The sequence below is a fragment of the Cryptomeria japonica genome, chromosome 7 (genome assembly GCF_030272615.1).
Source record: "Cryptomeria japonica chromosome 7, Sugi_1.0, whole genome shotgun sequence".
In the NCBI taxonomy this organism is placed as follows: domain Eukaryota; kingdom Viridiplantae; phylum Streptophyta; class Pinopsida; order Cupressales; family Cupressaceae; genus Cryptomeria; species Cryptomeria japonica.
The window spans coordinates 371,113,500-371,134,718 of record NC_081411.1 but is presented as its reverse complement, the minus strand read 5'-3'; the positions used below and the strand labels follow the sequence as shown (position 1 = coordinate 371,134,718).

The window sequence follows — 21,219 nt, the reverse complement described above, 5'->3', positions numbered from 1 at the left end:
TTTTATTTTTAAATCATAACCAAATGCCTTTATAAAACTAAAAGTGATAGTATCAATCGACATGTAACCTTTCCAACCCACTTTTTAACCAAGTGAACAATACACAACACTAACACATTTTCCTTTCAACTTCAACCCAATTAACATAATACTTCACACGTTATGAAATGTCTAAAATGTATACACTTAGGAGGAACATCAAAGCATAAATAGATTACACTGAACTATACAAATTCAACATTTTTTTTTTCTTTCAAAACATAAATAGGCTACCTAGATTGGTTTGTCCTAAACTCTCAAAATTCCCACTCAAGGCATCCTAGCTACAAACTGAAAAAACTAACTAACAAAGTAGACACCTATTCCACTATGTGCCAATAACATCATCTACAAGAGGAACAACATAACCAGAGATCCCAGTGTATAGACATGGGCTCTAATAACAAGTATAACACCCTTATAGGGAACCCCATATTAATAAAAACTATTAGCTCGAATACATAGACCATTTTTTTTTATAAAACATAACACATCAACCATCTTTCACTCACTATACAATTAAATAAACAAATTACAAAACATAGAAGAATCACAGTTACAAGATTAAGTGGAAGAAAATCACACCACATTACATTCCTCTAAGGACTTCCTCATGTCATTGGTATACAACACTCACTATTATACATTAAAAATAGAACTCAACAAATAGATATATACTAAGTTCATTTTAAATCATGAAATCGAAGATTCCTATGATAACCTTCATTATGAATAAGAACATATTTGTAATTCACATAAATATATTCACCTGCACGATATCCTTTGATAATAATGTATCCCTTACTAAGGTCCAATTACAACATTCCACTAAGAATCATCTCAAATATCTTTTAAAGTTACCAATACAAGTGTACAATAACATATCCTTATACATCACTTCTAGAAGATACATTTCAAATAAAAATATAATGGTAAATCATCTCACAAGTGAAATATGAAGATACTAAAAAGAACACGGTAAAGATCCATCCAATCGCATACAAACAAGTCCACCAAAATATTCCCCATGGTTGAAAATGAAACACCACCCAACCTTGTGGAACCCGTAGGCCCATCTCCCATGGTAGGAGATAGAAAAAAAGCCCCAAGCAACATAAAAGAAGGCTATAGATACTAGAAACAACCAACTCACAATCAAGATAAATAAACACCACTTCTAAAGGCAAGAAGATAAAGATAAGAACCAAAGATTAGTAAAACATAAATACATAAATTACAAAAGTACCAGTGATATATAGAAAACCAAACCTTAAAGAAGACTCATAAAAGACTTACCAAATAAGAATATCAACTAAAATCTCCAAAAGAACTCCTTGAGGCTTCAACAAAAAATCAACATAATAGGATACTAGGATATATAAGGAGAGAGTATCATCACATAGTCTCTAATGAGTTACCCTAGTAATCTGACTCCTCTCCGAACTCCAAACCCCAGTCCCCATGGACAACTCGTGGAAATATACAATCACACCATACAAAACATGTATTTCACAATCATGTCAACTCAACACTTCAACAGGTGGATGCAGGCCTTCCAAATCTCTTCCTCTGCCTATATAAGCACATGAGGCCATCAATGCAGCACCAAAATATCTTATTAGTGTATGTAAAACCCAAATAAATACCATCCCAAATTTTAATTAATGTTATCACTTATTAATCTACTCATCTTTGAGTCACCTTAGTAGCCACCTAGGGCCCCAACTCCCATAGCGAGCCACTCTCTCTTGATGCACCTACATATCCTACATTCTATGCCTCAAAGAAATCATCATGAAAAATATGATAACCAAATAGGATCATCAATAATACATAATCACAAATAGAATAGCACATTCTGCAAATAGGACTTCCATACGTAGACCACTCACAAGGTCAAATCCTAAAACTGAGTCACAATCCCTATACCACTGTTCTTTTTCATAAGACAAAACATGAAAGGGAATATGAACACCAATCTAGAAAAATTAACACAAATCATAACAAAAAATATATGAATAACAAGGCACAAATCCAAAACAAGTCTTTGGAAGAAAATCAGAGTTGAAACAAAATCAAACTGCAAATTCAAAACCCAAAACAATGATTCTGCATATATGAGAATCAAAAGGCACTAAAAAAAAATTGATTCAAACCCATTTGAGAAGGCTCTGACAAACTTCTAATAATATTAATAGATCAATGATAGGGATTCACACATGAATTTCAATAAGAATTATGCAGAACCGATCAATTAAAACGCTAATTTGCTATACCCGATTTTGACAAAACTCAATCTTAATAAAAAGATAAATAAAATAACTTATTTAGAAAAAAGTAAACAAACTCAATAGAGCATGCTAAAATCTCCCTAATAATCCATTTAAGAAATATTCCAAATTAAATTGAAAATAAAATTGGGAAATAGGAACCTACTTGGGAAACCTATGAAAGAAAGAGAGAGAAAGATAATCCAATAAATAATAAATAATTAATTCCACCTAGAATATAATAATCCAATAGAATAGAGCTAATGGTTAGACCCACATAAATAGATAATAATATAATAAAATAATAAGAAATAAATAAATAAATAAAATTCATTCAAGAATAATAACCATAAATAGTATATCATTTAAAAATAATTAAACAATAAACAATAATAATTAATTTCATCAATTAATAAATAATTCTCACAATTAATAACTAATTCCAAATACATAATAAATTAATAATTTGTAAAATAATAAAATAATAATTGATAAATCAATTAAAAATAATAAATAACTAAAAAAAAATAGTCAATTATTATTTCCCACTCAAAAAGAATAATAAAATAATAAATCATTTAATATCACAAATAATAAAATAAAAAATCATAATAAACAATTCCCATTGTAAAATAAATTTTAATTTTAAATACAATCATCCATAATAATAGAACAATTTGTTCCACCATGATTGAAGAATTAGTTCCATAAGGAAGAAGAATTAGGTCCTCCAACAATAAAATAAAATATAGTATCCACTAAAAATATCACATGCACAATAAATAATAAAAAATAATCAATAGATCATTTACTAAATAATAAATAAGTAATATTTATTTATTTTTTAAAAAATTTCTAGATTCGCGATTGTGTGTTTATTTTTTATCGTCAACGTTTCGAATCACACCCTTTTTCATCTCCTTGGAATTCTTTTTTCATCCTGATGATGAATCATGATAAAAAATACACACATAATCCAATCTAGAAAAATTCAAAAGAATGCAACATGGATTGTGGAAATCTCATAGAATTAATATTTATTTAATAAATAATATATCATTTATCAAATAATATCCGATAATAAAAGTATATTTATTAAAACAAAATTACATTTAAAGTCATAATAATCATTAATTAATTATTAATTTAATTTACAACACATAGGATATAATTAATATTAATGAATAAGAGAGAACTCAAATAAATTATAATATAGTGCCAACATCAAAACAAGACTTACCACTAGGTATAGTCCACATGAGAAATGGGACAGATAATAATTAAAACTAGGTCATTGTCCCTAAGCTAGGACAATGGCTAGGGCTAGATACATTTTGGGCCTTGTATTGTCTCTTATACAACCATTGGGAATTAAAGAAATGCTCAAACCTATAAAACTAGGTGGAATAGATGTCCGGTACCAACAATCATGGAAAAAAACATGTTGTACACACACACACACACATATATATATATTACACACACACACATATAATTCCATCTAGTGAAAGGAAATCATGATATCATATGGAGTTCATAAATGAGTAATACGAAATCATTCCTTTCACCCTACCACAAAAAAACAATACAATAAAGATCTATTCCAAAAATAGCATTTACAGTCAACAATCACATGTTGCTATAAATAGAAACTACTAAAAATAGAGAGTTTTTCCAAATGCAAAATTATGCTAATTGGAGACAGGTAAATTTACTAAAAATAGACACTAATAAAAATAAACATTTCTAAAAATAGTAAGTCCTAGAAAACAACCAAAATTTCATTGATAGGCACTTTGGAAGATTTCCTTTTCTACACCTAATCATGGATTGACATCTCATAAAACATCATAATAAATCATCGATATAAATAATCCAAAGCATACGTATAACGTCACTAACATAAAAAATAAATCACATATAAAGAATCAAAACATAGTGTAACAAGCCTCGGATACAAGGCATGGAGTGGGACTACATAATGAGTAAATATGGAAAGGACCATACACGTGCATATAATTAACATAACATTTATTATTAATATTATAAAGGTATATGCGCTTAAAGCTAATTGACTCATAGAAGCGCCATTTTATGCGGATATAGATAGATGCATAGTATAAACATTATTTCTTAACATTTTAAACACACCTAGGGGGAATGCTCTGAGGATTATTGAAGTTGTTAGCGGGATCCACCTGCGTTTTAGCATCAACAAGCCTATCAAAATTTGCACCAAAATATTTCTCACCCCAAACTCTGGCCTCTTCAACAGAATCGTGGCTAGTGCCCAGATCAAGGTCAAGAAAGTTGATGTATGCAGCCCTGGGAGAATGGGAGACATAAGGTTCCATGTACTGGTAAAGATCCCTCATCCATTTAAGGTAGTAATCATCTTCACAACTCTCGCTCCAGGATATGTTGTAGTGTATGTTGAACAATGTGCCTGCCCGATGAGGAAACGGCGTCGCATTGGAGGGTTTCCTGTCCATCATCCCTCCCAAGGGAAAGAAAACAGTAAACACGCGGCTCTTTATGCATTCTGCTCCATAGTCCTCTCAACGCGGACTCTGGAAGAGGGACCTTGGCGAAATCTGACTTCGATTTGAAGTAGGTCTTGTTGTAATAATACCTGTTGGTCAATTCGCTGACTTGGATGTTATTATCGAAGTAGGCAATTGTCTCTATCCAACTCATTTCTTCACAATTTGCCGACTCCATTTGAAGCTCTGGGAAGCTGTTGGCAATTTTATTCACCAGCTCGTTCTTACGCCCAAGGTATGTTCCTTCGAACATGGCTCTGATTACTTTTTTTCTCATTGAAGTCGACCTTTACTTGCATTAAGATGTTGTCCTCCATTTTGGGAGCAACGTGTTGCCATTTGTTCACTGTCTTGGTGACAATATCTGTACCATGTTTAACCACTTTGAAGGCTGTTTAAATTTGAGGCACCCTCACCAACCGAATTTTCCAGGCATAAACAACTCCCCAGCTGCCACCTCCACCTCCTCTCAGGGCCCAAAACACATCTTCGCCCATTCCGCTTCTATCCACCATCTCCCCTGACCCATTTATCAGGAGGGCATCCAATATATTGTCAGCTGCAAGGCCGTACTTTCTCGCCAGAAAGCCCATCCCCCCGCCCGCAAAATGACCACCGGAGCCCACCGTGTGACAAATTCCTGCAGGAAACGCCAACTCAGGTGAGCTTTCTGCTACAGCAGAATAAGCTTCACCTAACGTTGCGCTTCCTTCTACCCAGGCCGTCTCTGATTTCCTGTCCACATTGACTTTGTTCAAGTTTAGAAGATCGATAAGAACGAAAGGAGCATCGGCAGTGTAGGAAAGCCCCTCGTAGCTGTGTCCTCCACATCGAACACGAATCTGCCACCTGTATTTTATACGGATCCAATATTACAGCCAAAATAACAATTAATTATAAAAGATTATAATTATTAATATTGATAGATGGTGTACTTATAAATTTTACTAAAGTTTTAAATAATTGATAAGTTTAATTTAATTTTGAGTATCAATTTCACACATCCATCTTCTCATATAACTAATTTCACACATTGTTTCAATAGTAAACGCAAAATTATGTTTGGTTGATACTTCTTCGTTAAGAGCAGGTGCATGGTGATGAGCAAGGATAAGTTATCAAAAATATATTTTACTGAAATTTTTGAATCTAAGGATTCAACTTACATATTAGACTACCAAATTTGTGCTTCGAGCAAAATATAGAGATATTGACATTCTTTTCTCATCAATCGAACATGTTTTAGCACAAGATTTTATGAAACCACAACTATAATGTCAACAGGCTTCTTAAGTTTCTAACCATATGATTTTTTGTACCATTGAAATTAAGTCAAGGCATTCAATATTGTTTTCTTCGTAAACCTCAATTGTATGTATTATTGTTTTTTCCTCATTTTTTTGTAGACTACCCTAAATTATTAATCTAAATTTTAGAAATTTATTATATATTTTTTATCATTTAATGATAGTTCTATGTCTATAATAATTGTGAGAGAACTTGTTATAGAATATATGTATAAATATGACATGATTGTACATATAGATATTAACATTATTCGACTACATGCATTTATCTCTTTTATCTTTCTCAACAGTATTTCATTAGAAAGGTGGTTTGGATCATTCTTAAGGAAGCGATAGTCCTCCTCTATGCCCTTCAGACATCATTAAATAGGCAATCTCTTAGCATGTAAACAAAGAAAACAAAGAATGTACGCTAGTATATCTTTCTACGCTTCTTTGCCAAAGGAAACAAAGAATGTAATAAATACACATTTTGCTTCTTTGCTGAAGAGAACAAAGACAGACAAACAGACAAAGAACGTAATAAGTTACACATCATTTTCAGCAATATTCATGAAAAATAATGTGTACCTGGATGTCTGATTAGCTGAAAAATTGATCTGTCAAGCGGCAACAGAGACTGCAGAAATGAATGCGCGATAATATGATACCGTGCATCCCAACACTCATTTATATCCAATGTGCGAATCATTGGAGGACCACTTATTTCATATCACTCATTTATTTTATATGCGGTGAACGAATCATTGAAGGACCAAGATTCGAGATTAAAGTGGGGCGGCGATTCCTCAAACATTTTTTTTTTCTTTTCTTATGCTCATCTTCTGCGAACTACTTTAATATTTAATTTTCACCCCTTAAATATTTTTTGCGTTTCTTTATACTCAGGTATATAATAAGAGGTACGAATCATTTATTTTATATGCGGTGTACGAATCATTGAAGATCCAAGATTCGAGATTAAAGTGGGGCGGTGATTCCACAAATAATTTTTACGATGTATGTGGCTAAACGAACTTATGCTCATCCTGCTACTTTTCTTTTTTGACTTTGATTCTGCAAACTAATTTAATATTTAATTTTCACGTCTTAAATATTATTAATGTTTGTTATGTTTCTTTATAATCAGGTATATATTTCTCTTTTTAATTGAATAAAACATAAAACTTAATTTTCACTTTGTTAATATTAATATTTGTTGGCTTTCTTTATAATCAGGTAAGTTCATCATGATTTACTTTATTCAAGTTCAAGCATTTAGATTTTGATTAAATTGTGTTGTTGGAGTAGAGTGAATAAGATGAGAGTTTATCAAATAGAATTTAGATTTTTGTCATAAATAATAATAAATAAAGAGAAAAACTTATTTTCTTTGTGATTAAAAATTCGTGCCAATTTTTGGAGATAGCATGGGATTTCTACACCTTAGAATCTAGAAACGCTCTCAATAGTTGTGTATAGTTGGTGATTAAAATGTTTATCATTGTTCTAAAATATGTATATAATTTAGATTTTCCTCATAAATAATAATAAATAAAGAGAAAAAGTGCTTATCTTTGTGATTAAAAATGCATGCCAATTTTTCAAGACAATATGATATTTTTATTAAACAATGGGGATTGCAAGTGTATCTTAAACCCTCTTTGTAGTTAATTCCAATATTTTTAATTTGAAAATCTATTACCCTAACTAACTCTTTTGGTAAATTGGTTGTGGAGGACCAAGTAATAAGTCTAGAGGGATGAAACACTTTGGAAGTCATGTTGAATCCCTATGAGAATACAAGGAGAAGTAGATAAAATATGTTAGATAAAAATGTCATTATTAATTAAATATATTTTACAAGTATTTGGAATCCAAGGATGAAGGTGTTACAACCAATATACAATTTGAATCTAGCTATATGTCAATGACTTCTTGAGATTTCTAATGGTATGAATTGTCAATATTGAGATTTCTAATGGTATTTATGTGTGAGTTAAAGTGTATTATTGAACAAAATGTTGTAATTTGTTACGATTACATAATGGATTATATTACTTCATGATAACATAGATATGAAGAAATAAATGCAATCTGAAAAAAACAACCACTCACTCTCCATTCCATGTGAAAAATACTATTAGAAACAAATAACTCTCTTTGTTAAACAAGAGTAAGGCCAAAATAGCTATGCATTCAGTTTTGGATGAGAAATGAGGGTTGAAACATGATTAAATATAATAAACAAGGTTGTAGTAGTAGAAAAGAGAAAATATGATTATGAAATTATGGTGAATTTATATGTGCTTCATATGATTGAGCTCATTGAGATATGATGTATGTTGTGTCATATGAGAGACCAGTAAATGTTGTGTTTGTGTTCCAAGCATGTGATATTAGATATAAACTTGGGGTAAGGGTGTGGTAAACATCATTGGTGATCCACCTAAGAGTACCCTTTGTGAATGTCATGTATGTACAAATAAGAGTCATGAACATGTCATTGAATTATAGTGTGATGGTTAAAGAGTTTTTGTTTGACAATGTATTCTAATTGTTATGTATTGTGTAATGTTGTGATGGTAGTGCTTCAGGGCAAATCTTTTCTTCCATAAGAGATGCACACCATGCTATTGTGTTGGTAGTGATCCATGGCAAGGTCATGTTTTCCATATGAGATGCACACCATGTAAATAGGGGTTGAGTGATAGTGGTCTTCCCTTGGAGTCTTATGGTATTCCCTTGGTGTAAGAATCTAAATGATGTTAGTCCCTATTTAATCTCCCATACATAGAGCCACACTTGTTGGTTCATAGTGCAAACCTACTTTTTAATGTGTATACCCCATGGGTTGACGATGAATTTCAATGAACCTTGGTATAATTATTGGATGTCTCAGTGATATGGATAATGAGCATCATGATATGGTATAATTGGTATATATATCTAGTTTGAGACTACCTCTATTTTTGGTATATATATCTAGTTTGAGACTACCTCTATTTAGCATGCTATTACAAAACATGGTTATAGACCACCATTCCCCTCCTCCCCTCAAGTGGCTTAACAAAAGCTACATAGTGGAAGTAACGTGAAACTTTTTATAAGTTTGAATGTTTTTGATGAGTTATTTATTGAAGATTTATTTCTTACTATCATCCCATCAATATTATTTATTTTATTTAGGTTACTTTTCCATTGGAAGTTTGTGTTAGTCCATTTTCCTCAAGGACGAACTTAATTTAATTTTTTTCTATTGAAATTGGAATGTTGTAATGGATATCCAATTGATCTTTCTTTTTTTAAATTTTTATTAAAATTCACTTTATTATATCTAATTTTTTTATTTAACTTATTTTGATGACTCTTGCTAAACATTGGTTTATAACTTTGAAATTGTAATTGAGTGTAATGCCCAAAATTAAAACGGTTGAAGGACATTATACAACCTATTTATCTCATTCCAAACTTAGGTATTTAGAAATAATTTTTTTTTAAATCATAGCCAAATGCCTCTATAAAACTTAAAGTGATAGTATGAATCAACATGTAACCTTTCCAACCCACTTTTTAACCAAGTGAACAATACACAACACTAACACATTTTCCTTTTTAACTCAACACAATTAACATAATACTTCACACATTATGCAATGTCTAAAATGTATACACTTAGGAGGAACATTAGAACATAATAGACTACACTGAACTATACAACTTCTACATATTTTTTTTTATTCACAACATGTTATGCATTCATAAACCTACAAGTAATAGTAATTATTAACAAGTTACAATTTCATCCAAGTTTATACGTTGATTGAATAACCCAATGTTCTTTTACTATACATCACAATGTACCTATTTTTTACCTAATTTGCTCTCGTACACTATCATGATCCAATTGATTTCCCCCTCATACCTGTACCTACAAGATATCTTCTTCTCTAGATGTTCAACACAAGATTAGAAGGTATTTAGATAATAATCATCATGATAAAATATTTCCTTACTTAAACAGGTACAATCATACATTATTTAAATACTACATATACGTAGACGAATAAGGAATGCATAAGATTGTGAAGGATTGGCAAGATCAATCAAAACTTTGACATACAAGACCTAAGGGACAAACCTAGTGTCTCGGGGGCTCATCATAGATGGCCTTGCCTACCTGAAGGCGCAAAGACATCATACTTCATAAAACAATTTAAAACCCATCTAATATGAAAATATAAGAGTGGGTATGCAAACATTTCTAGGGTCCAACTCCCTAGATAGTTTCCTAGTCCTCTGCCACCCACTTAGGTGAAATAGAGATGAAATTAGGTTATTAATTTTGTTATATAGATCAGGAAAATGTAGCTCTCCCCTCAAGGGTTTCTCAAGGTCAAACACAAATAACTAATAACGTTTGATCATACACCCAAATAATAATTAAGAAATATTATCTCTTGAGATACAATAATTTTAGGGTATTCCTAAATTGAGATTCCCTTCTTGATCATATATACATCTTTATATCACTCTCGGCTTTCATTCTAGAATGTTATCTGGGATATTAAGGACACTATCTAACCATCTTGATAATAAAATTATGATTTAGAACTAGGGCAATAGAATAATTGATATGGTACACAAATTCATAATTTATGTTTTTCAATCTACTTAGAGATGATTATCAAGTTCCTCTCGTTACACTAGAATTATCAATAAAAGTCTTGTTAAATCCGTGGAGATAATAGACCATCCTAAATTTTCCAAAAGTGTCCACTAGAGTAATAAGGTACTAGAATAGCAAGAATGTTTTTCACAATTCACTCAATACTATTCCAAAAGGAAATAATAGAAGACTAAACTATCCATAGAAATGTGCAACTGAAGTACCAAACTAGTACAATATCGTTAATTAATAGTAATAACATAGCCCAAATACATGTGAATAAAAGTTCCAATGCATTTTTTTTTAGCTGCATATATGACTGAAAACGGGAAGTCACTCATAGCAACACACCTGCATAGGGCACGGAGGCAGCAGTATGAATATATACATGGGAACACAGAGTTATCTAAAACCTTAATATATGTTACTTTTTCCTTAAAGTATTCTTTAAGTCATGGCAAGGCTGAGAAGTTTCATTTTCCTCTAAGGAAATTACAGTATAGCGTGAATGTTGAGGGCGTAGGCTCTAGAAACCTTCAGGCAATTGCCATTGGTAGGCGTTAAGCTAGGGTCCACATCCCTCCTGCCAAGCGCATGAAAAAGAGATAGTGCAGGATGTACGCTACCCAAGCCCATAGCAAGGGCATCAAGAACAGAATCCATTCCATTCAGGTTTGCCATTCTTTTTCCCCTCCATCTCATGCCCATTTTTTTTTTCTTATATATATTTTTCCTCCCTTTTTCTTTTCACGTCCATCACTTGTTAAAGTTTACGTAGCCGTACTTCCATCTCCTACTTGGAAGCTGTCTACCTTAAAGTTCAACATGGCTCCCCCTTTCCAAGAGTAACGGCAAGGACAATCCTGGACAATCCTAGGTATGGTGTTTTATGGGAAATTAAGGTCACGGTGCTTAATAATTTTAGGTTATCTCCTAAACACCTACCCACCAAGTTGCCAACCATACCACCTCTACCCGTAATGAATTCACCATGGTTATGCTAGTCTCCAACATATGTTTCTAGGCATCTATTATAGGCTGATTGATCAAGATTTTTAGAAATTTATTGCATTGCTTGAGGTACTATAATCTGAATACTATTCTCATAAGACATGATTATAAGCATCTATCATATTTTCTGAGTATGAAATTATAGCAAATAGTCTAACATAACTCTTATACTTTAACATCTACTATACCTCGTTTCCACCTTTGTGAAATAACATATGAAAGAGTTTATGCATAATTTCTTTCTTTATATTTTATTTATGGACATATTGAGTTGCTAATGAATGTGGCGTAGTTGAAATATATAGTTATAACACAAGGGTGGTCATGGAACAATGTTTTCGAGGATGTTTATTGCATGCATAGCTAATTATGTACATTTATTCTATCCTTATGTTGAGTAAACAAATGATCATGGACATTAATAGGTATATGAAATAATAATAAAAGAGGTGCACAATTTTAAATACTAATAGTATTATTAAGGGATATTATTTAAAATATCCAAAAATAATTTAAACCAATCTCTATTGTAACTTCACCTTGAATCATTAGCTAATTGGAGAGGTAAATGTCTTATATTCAAACTATGGTGATTCTACATAATGAAATTAATCACTTGGTAGAGATATACTTGATGTGGCATTCTAGAGCTCCAATAAAGTTCAAATTCAATTTCCAATTAAATTTTGTTGTGAACTAAGTATCTCTAGTTAATCTATTTATTTCCACATAATATTATGCTTATTAGGAGATTTTTTGAAGCATACTATATCTCAATCATTTCTTTACACTAATCATATAACCAACTCTATCACTAAGGATAAGAGATAAATCCATCAACACATTTAAATTTTATAAAGCCCTTGAAATCATTAAGACAATGTGTATGTCCAAATCCTCAAAGAGTATATCCACCTCCTGGATGTGAGTGGAAACTTATTCTAAGTTATAACTTTGACACCATTCACTATATTATATGGAGAAACCATAATGTAAATTAACACCATTAACTATGTAATATGGAGAAACAACAATAATTTTACATTATCGCAATTACAACTTTATGCATGTACTTTACATACCTCTATCGCTTGTTTTGAACATGTTGCCAATAATTGTTGAGAAGCAAGCTTACATGGTCCATAGGTCTAAACACAATTGCACTTACAATGTCATGAGCTTATTTTATTAAGATCCAACTCAACATAAAATCTTCGTAGTGGTCAATCACTTATATAGCACACAAAGAGAAATAACAATCCTAAGAAATTATAATCATCACATGACATAGTGTATCCACTTACTTTGTACACCATAGGGAGGATGCTAACACCCAATTCAATTCAAAGACATTTTCTTCATTTGAGGTTACCATTGCATAATAAACTAAGCCATTCTTTGTTTTCAATTTCACCTTAAATATATAGCATTCAAGAGCATCATTAGATTATCACACATGAGCAACATGTCATAATTAAGATATAATCATAAACCAAATAACTATATTATCAAACTGAAGAATACTATCTCAAGGTAGAACCAAAACTAGGAGGTCCTTGATACCATCTTTCCTTATGATTGTGGTATCAATGGTTTCTCATCCTCATAAACCCCATTGTGCAAGTCATGTGTTGTGAATAATGTATGTATATTGTGATGTATATTTTGATTATAAGTAATTGTGAAGTGCATTAATTGTTAACTATGAAGAAAAGATGAGAAAGAAAAGAAGGATGGTTTTAACTTCATTGATATATGAATTTATATGAGAAATACGATGTTTTCTAAGGACACTAACATCATGAGTGATGTTTGAAATACAATTAAAAAGGTAATTTAAAAAAAAAAAAAAAGCGATAAGGTGATTTGATGTTCTACTGTGTAACTTAAATTATTTCCTTTTTAATTGAAATTTTGTGTAGATGGTGTTAAAATTGTGTTATTACAAATATAAGGAGGGTTGATCTATCGTAAAAGGTTGTGTTCTTGACCTATGGATGACTAATTTATGAAAGGAATGCCTCTACCATGTACTTGTTGTTTGAATGTTTTAATGTTCCCATTAAATGTGATTAGCGTTTGAAATATATAATGGATTTATTTGTGATCATAAATAATAATTATGATCCTGAATTGTAGCGACTTCTAGGAGGAAGTTGAAGATAAGAGGAGGGGGGTGTCATACCCCACCTCATAGGGGGTTGTATATTTTATCATTACATTGATTAAAGGTCATAGATTAACTAATTATTTATGTATCATTGATCGTAATATTCTAGATGTCATTAGCAAACATGATAAAAGCTATAAGTATCTCTCTTTCTTTGAAATACATTGAAGAGAATATATTTAAATTAGGTTAAACTTATGAATGCTCTCTTACAATTTTCTTTTGGATATTCAAATTTAATGTTTTTAAGGATTGAATATATATACACATGTAAATTATTGATATGACTTGAAATTTATGGAAAAGGGGAATTGTGGTGCCAAGTTATAATTTAATTAGTGAGTAGCTAGGAAAATGATTGACAATTAAACTCATGGGAAGTTTATTATCATCTATTGTGGATTACTATTGGGGTTTAATTATAATCTATGGTTGTGTTGTGCAGAGAAGAACAAAAGAAACAATAGGAGGATGAAGAAACTTAGATACCAAATCAATTACCTCTTGGATAAGTGAAAAATCCAACCATTCTGAATTAGAATGAAATGATGGTTCATTATTTTTATGGATGTGTTTTTGAGGTTTATTAATGTGGGTCTTTGATGAAAGATTTTGGGTCAATTTTCATGTTTAATTTAGAAAAATAGATCCCCAAGGTCTATACCCTTGAGGTAGGGACCTATCGGATATGCAATTAAAGCTCTAAGGCTTGTTTTAACACTCTAAATTTCCTTAGTAAGATGAGTGATGATTTTTGAGGGTAAATGAATTGAAAGTACACTTTCCATCCCCATACCTCATTTATGAGCGAAGACTTTGAGGATGGGGTATCCTAGTTTTTGTCCCCTCTTAATTGAGGAAAAGACCTCATGGAGGAGTGGATGTGAAGGTGACAAGTGTTAGCTCCCCATCCAAGTCTTTCAAGTTAATCTCCCATATGTGGAGTTTGTGAAGAGAGAATGGTTGTTACCCACTTTTTCATTTTGGAGAAATCTTGTAGGTTTTTGAGAAAAGAAGATGGATTTGGGAGAAGGAAGTAGCTCTTGCATGTAGAGATGGAGGTCAATGTTGCATAGAATTGGAGAGATAAGTTTTTTCCCTACATCCTTAATTTTTTTAATTTTAGTTTTGTGTTGTAAGTTTGAGAGTTGTTTTGCAAGCTCTATTGTTGATTTAGTAGATGCAAAATAAGTTGTATGGGTTTGTTTGGGAGGGATTCTTAAAACCATGAGAATATTGCATTTGATATGAGAAAATTGGTTCTTGTTAATCCTAGCCTTTAATGAGTGTATAGAGAGCCCAAAATCATGGGTCTAAATAAAATTTCTTTCTATGGGGTTTCGCCAAAGCCTATGAGGCTTCATGATGCCAATAAGGTTGGGAGGAGAGTAAGTGGTGTGTTTTTTGTATTGTTTTTTTTTGTGGGGGGTGGGGGGGGGGGGTGGTTTTCAAATTGTCTTGTAAAATTGGTTGAAAAGGTAGTTTAAGAGATATTTCAATATGTTGAGTTAAAGAGCCTTGTTTTGTAGACTGGCGGAATTTTAGGCATATTTAATATTTCTTGTTGAGTATCTAGTGGATTTGAATCTAGATCATAGTGGAAACTAAAGACTTTTGATAGTGCCAAAGAATTTAAAGAGGTAAAAATAATAAACAACTAGAGCACTTACTCATCTAATCTCAGAAAATAATTCACCCTTCCAAATAGACGGTTGGTTGTTGGGAGCAACTTAGAAATGATTTAATTATGGACAAAATCCAATTGTCCTGTGAGATATTCACAACAATACATTAAAATACTATATACCATCTCATGAAGAATTGCTATTATAGGCAACCTTCATATCAATAATAAATGCTCTGAGATGATGGAAATATAACTTTCATCTTATTACCCGTACAATATAAATTCTAATTTCATATCTAGCAATTCTTTAAAAAAAATCAAATGAAGGGAGAATCTAAAATAATATGGTGATTTTATCTTAACTAGTGAATTGGAGACTTATGATATGCCTTATTAATAAAAATTAGACAATTGTTTTGTTTAGATTTTCATTATATATTATATTTAAGATAGTTGCTTTGAAAATTATTTCATTTGAATTAATTAATAATTAATATTTATTTTAGAATTTATTTACAATTATTTAGTAAGTAGTTTGGAAAGATTCTTAAAATTAAAAATTTCAACTTTTGATAAAATTATCATTATAAGATCAACAATTTGAAAACTTTCTTATAGTGAAGATTTCCAACTTTTAGTTTTCTTTTCAAGAAGTTTCATATTATAGTGAAAGGCTTCCACCTACAACTAATGAAATATTATTTAATTTGATAATATAAACCTCACTTAATTATAACTATATAATAATAGTTATAATATCTATTTTCATTATAATAGTGTAAAATCCATCAAGTGATATATTGTAATTAATTTTATAATAATAATGTTGATTTCAATGGAGATCTTATTAATAACAATAAGTGTCAATAATAGCTTCCTAGTTAAACGTCGGATAATAAAACTAACATGGATACAAGTATTATTAGAAAATACATGTACACAAATCTAATGATAGTGCTATTAAGATTAATTATTATATTTTTATCAAAATTAATGATCTTATTAAACATACTTAAATATTATTACCATTAAAGTTAATAATGATACAAATATCAAGGGTAATATCCTTATTATTATTATTATTATGTATATATGTATATATGTATATGTATATATGTATACATATATACATATATACATATATACATATACAGCTATACATATATACATATATACATATACAACTATGTATTCAATTTTGGATGAGAAATGAGGGTTGAAACATGATTACATATAATAAACAAGGTTGTAGTAGTGGAAAAGAGAAAATGTGATTATGAAATTATGGTGAATTTATATGTGCTTCATATGATTGAGCTCATTGAGATATGATGTGTATTGCATCATGTGAGAGACTAGTAAATATTGTGTTTGTGTTCCAAGCATGTGATATTAGATATAAACTTGGGGTAAGGGTGTGGTAAACATCATTGGCGATCCACCTAAGAGTGCCCTTTGTGAATGTCATGTATGTACAAATAAGAGTCATGAACATGTCATTGAATCATAGTGTGATGGTTAAAGAGTTTTTGTTTGACAATGTATGCTAATTGTTATGTATTGTGTAATGATATGATGGTAGTGCTCCAGGGCAAGTCTTTTCTTCCATAAGAGATGCACACCATGCTATTGTGTTGGCAGTGACCTATGGCAAGGCCTTGTTTTCCATATGAGATGCGCACCATGTAAATAGGGGTTGAGTGATAGTGGTCTTCCCTTGGAGTCTTATGGCATTCCCTTGGTGTAAGACCCTAAAGGACGTTAGTCCCTATTGACTCCCCCATACATAGAGCCACACTTGTTGGTTCATAGTGAAAATATACTTTTTAATGTGTATACCCCATGGGTTGACGATGAATTTCAATGAACCTTGGTATAAGTATTGGATATCTCAGTGATATGGATAATGAGCATCATGATATGGTATAATTGGTATATATATCTGGTTTGAGACTACCTCTATTTAGCATGCTATTACAAAATGTGGTTACAAACCACCATTCCCCTCCTCCCCTCAAGTGGCTTAACAAAAGCTACATAGTGGAAGTAACGTGAAACTTTTTATAAGTTTGAATGTTGTTGATGACTTATTTATTGAAGATTTATTTCTTACTATCATACCATGAATATTATTTATTTCATTTAGGTTACTTTGCCATTGGAAGTTTGTGTTAGTCCATTTTCCTCAAGGACGGAATTCATTTAATTTTTTTCTATTGAAATTGGAATGTTGTAATGGAGATCGAATTGATCTTTCTTTTTTTTTAATTTTTTAAAAATTCACTTTATTATATCTAATTTTTTTATTTAAATTATTTTGATGACTCTTGCTAAACATTGGTTTATAACTTTGAAATTGTAATTAAGTATAATGCCCAAAATTAAAACGGTCGAAGGACATTATACAACCTATTTATCTCATTCCAAACTTATGTATTTAGCAATAATTTTTTTTTTAAATCATAGCCAAATGCCTCTATAAAACTTAAAGTGATAAAATGTATACACTTAGGAGGAACATCAAAACATAAATATACTACACTAAACTATATAACTTCTACATTTTTTTTTATTCACAACATGTTATGCATTCATAAACCTACAAGTAATAGTAATTATTAACAAGTTACAATTTCATCCAAGTTTATACGTTGATTGAATAACCCAATGTTCTTTTACTATACATCACAATGTACCTCTTTTTTACCTAATTTTCTCTCCTACTCTATCATGATCTAATTGATTTCCCCCTCATAACTGTACCTGCAAGATATCTTTAGATACATAATCATCACGATAAAATTTTTCCTTACTTAAACTAACACAATCATACATTATTTAAATACTACATATACGTAGACGATTAAGGAATGCATAAGATTATGAAGGATTGGCAAGATCAATCAAACTTTGACATGCAAGATGGGGCTCATCACAAATGGCCTTGCCTACATGAAGGCGCAAAGATATCATACTTCATGAAACAATTTAAAACCCATCCGATATGAAAATATAAGAGTGGGTATGCAAACATTTCTAGGGTCCAACTCCCCAGATAGTTTCCTCGTAGGCTGCCACCCGCTTAGGTGAAACAAAGATGAAGTTAGGTTACTACTTTTGTTATATAGATCAGGAAAATACATTTGATCATACACCCAAATAATAATTAAGAAATATTATCTCTTGAGATACAATAATTTTAGGGTATTCCTAAATTGAGATTCCCTTCTTGATCATATATACATCTTTATATCACTCTAGGATTTCATTCTAGAATGTTATCTGGGATACTAAGGACACAATCTAACCATCTTGATAATAAAAGTATTGTATATGGTGAAAATGGATAAAAATAATAATGATATTGAAAGGCTAAATGAATTCAACCACAAAACCCTAGCCTAACAACAACAAAGATCCACCATAACATATGAAGATTACCTAAGACAATGCAAATCAAATGAAATCACAAAGATTATACCATCACATGTCCAATAGGGTTTGGATCTCCATTCTTCCTATCTCCATTGATCTTGCTTGATATATTTGCTCTCAGATTTTATGTGCACAAGAGCTCAACAAAGAACGGAATGTGGTTGCAAGTAGGATCGTAGTGTAGTCGAGTCCTTAAGATGATTCATTAGAATGATTGATTAGGATGATTGATTAGGGTTTGATAATGAATAAAGCATCTCCTTATATAGAAGACACTATATGAAATGGAGGGATAAGATTGAGAGGTGTAAAAGGAGGTTGGCTATGATTAGAGGGTAGGTAGAGGAAATAATAAAATAATGAAAGAGGTAGGTAGTGTATGAATTAAGAGATGAATGACATGTGTCATGGGTAGAAAAGGTTAATGAATTAATTAAATAAATAAATATTTATTTAATTAATAGAAGAAATGAGATCAATTAAATAAATAAAATATTTATTTAATTTAGGAAAAAGGATAATTTAAATAAATAAATGTATTTATTTAAATGAGAAGTAAGGCTAGAAGAGGATAAATGAATTAATTAAATAAATAAAGATTTATTTAATTAATAGAAGAATTAGGCTTAGATAATTAAATAAATAAAATATTTATTTAATTAGACTGGACAATTTTGGGTGTCTACATTTTGCCCCTCTTTGAGACAATGCGGCTTGTCGCGTTGTTTCAAAGAAGATAAGATGAACTGATACAGAGTTGCCCCAAGATAGGAATGATATGTCCCCTCGAGAGATTGGATGAAAATGTCTGGAAAGATTATAGACAATCTCTCGATAAGAAAGAAAGGCTAGAATGGACTGACCGGATAAAGTGACAGAGTCATGGGATAATGAAGACTGACTCAGGAAACGAGGGCGAGGGCTAGGGTAGTCTATAAGATAGACATGGGGAAAAATACATCCTTGTTGTCATCTACACATCCATGAGAGCAGAGTGTAGAGCGAAAATAGAGCAGTAGCAATCAGCAGTGATGGCTTTCGTTCACAGATTCAACCGCGTTCGCCGATTTCAGAGGCCAGCAGAGCTAGGAGAGCCAGTAAGTACCACGAAACCTCCTTGTAATTTGATGCATTTATTGTTGTCATTAATGCATACTAGGTAATGTAATAAATGCATGTTTATGTCAGGAAAATGCATTTGTGTCCAAAAATGTGAATTTGTGTCTTCTAGGTCAAATTAGCAGTTCTGTGATGAACATATGCTATCGATTGGATAAGCTGCTGAGAGGATACACTCAAGCAGGTCCTATAGGGAAGACTAGGATAACAAATAGGGCTAGGATTGACAATTCTGTGATAGAACATACGTTGCCAATTAGGAAACTTCTCAAGAGGATTCACTCAAGCAGAGGCCCTAGGATAAGATAGATCAAGGCACTTTGTGATGAACAGTGAGTACCAAGATATAGTACTTTGTGATGAACAGGGAGTACTTAAAATATGAGCAGCACTTTGTGATGAATAGTGAGTGCAAATGTGAGTAACACTTTGTGATGAACAGTGAGTGTCACACACGTAGTACTTTGTGGTGAACAGGGAGTACCACTAGGATAGAAGCAACACTTTGTGATGAACAGTGAGTGTCACTATGACTGAGATGATTGATTTGCTTGACTGCAAGAGTATTTGCCTATGCTGGAGTCATAGGAGAGATTCCCATCGACTCAGAGATTACGACCTGAGCTGATGGCCGAGGAGCGAGCTGCGATCGAGGCTATGGGATTGAGATATGTGTTGTGTGCAGGATGTGATGTAGTTGTGATATATATATATGTATGAAATGCTTAATATGTGGTAATGCAGGTGCAACTACATGAAATGCAAATGTTTTTGGTGTGTCATTATACTCAGTCATGTGATAGCAGGCTACGCGGACTCGAGAAGGACGATGGAAGTCAATCAAGAAAGCGGGATGAAAGACAGAAGATATGAAAGTGAAAGAGCTTCTTGTGCATTATCATCATTGAGCTTTATTATGGCATGTAGGTTATGACAATCAAGGCATATGTTCGACCTAGAAATTCATTGTACCCGTTTGCATGGAGATAAGACAGTCACAAACAAGGAATGCCCCAGTTCACACTAGACTCACAGTGTCCTCATATCCTT

The 21,219-nt window shown here is 31.7% G+C and overlaps 2 protein-coding genes across 2 annotated transcripts; both read right to left on the bottom strand.

The window, feature by feature from the left end:
* Positions 1-4,450: 4,450 nt before the first annotated feature.
* LOC131856775 (berberine bridge enzyme-like D-2) lies at positions 4,451-5,105 on the bottom strand. The gene is made up of 2 exons (XM_059208696.1): positions 4,942-5,105; positions 4,451-4,793 (listed from the first exon to the last, which is right to left on the bottom strand). Exons 1-2 carry the CDS (start codon positions 5,103-5,105, stop codon positions 4,451-4,453), a joined length of 507 nt encoding a protein of 168 aa, XP_059064679.1.
* A 142-nt stretch (positions 5,106-5,247) lies between these two features.
* Positions 5,248-11,488, bottom strand: LOC131856774 (reticuline oxidase-like). The gene is made up of 2 exons (XM_059208695.1): positions 11,304-11,488; positions 5,248-5,701 (listed from the first exon to the last, which is right to left on the bottom strand). Exons 1-2 carry the CDS (start codon positions 11,486-11,488, stop codon positions 5,248-5,250), a joined length of 639 nt encoding a protein of 212 aa, XP_059064678.1.
* Between the last annotated feature and the right edge of the window lie 9,731 nt (positions 11,489-21,219).

Coding starts and splice junctions, on each gene's coding strand:
- LOC131856775 (XM_059208696.1), bottom strand. CDS start 5,105: ATGTTCGAAGGAACATACCTTGGGCGTAAGAACGAGCTGGTGAATAAA. Junction 4,794..4,941: donor GTCAGCGAATTGACCAACAG/GTATTATTACAA, acceptor GATGATGGACAG/GAAACCCTCCAATGCGACGC.
- LOC131856774 (XM_059208695.1), bottom strand. CDS start 11,488: ATGGCAAACCTGAATGGAATGGATTCTGTTCTTGATGCCCTTGCTATG. Junction 5,702..11,303: donor CTCAACATTCACGCTATACT/GTAATTTCCTTA, acceptor TATAAAATACAG/GTGGCAGATTCGTGTTCGAT.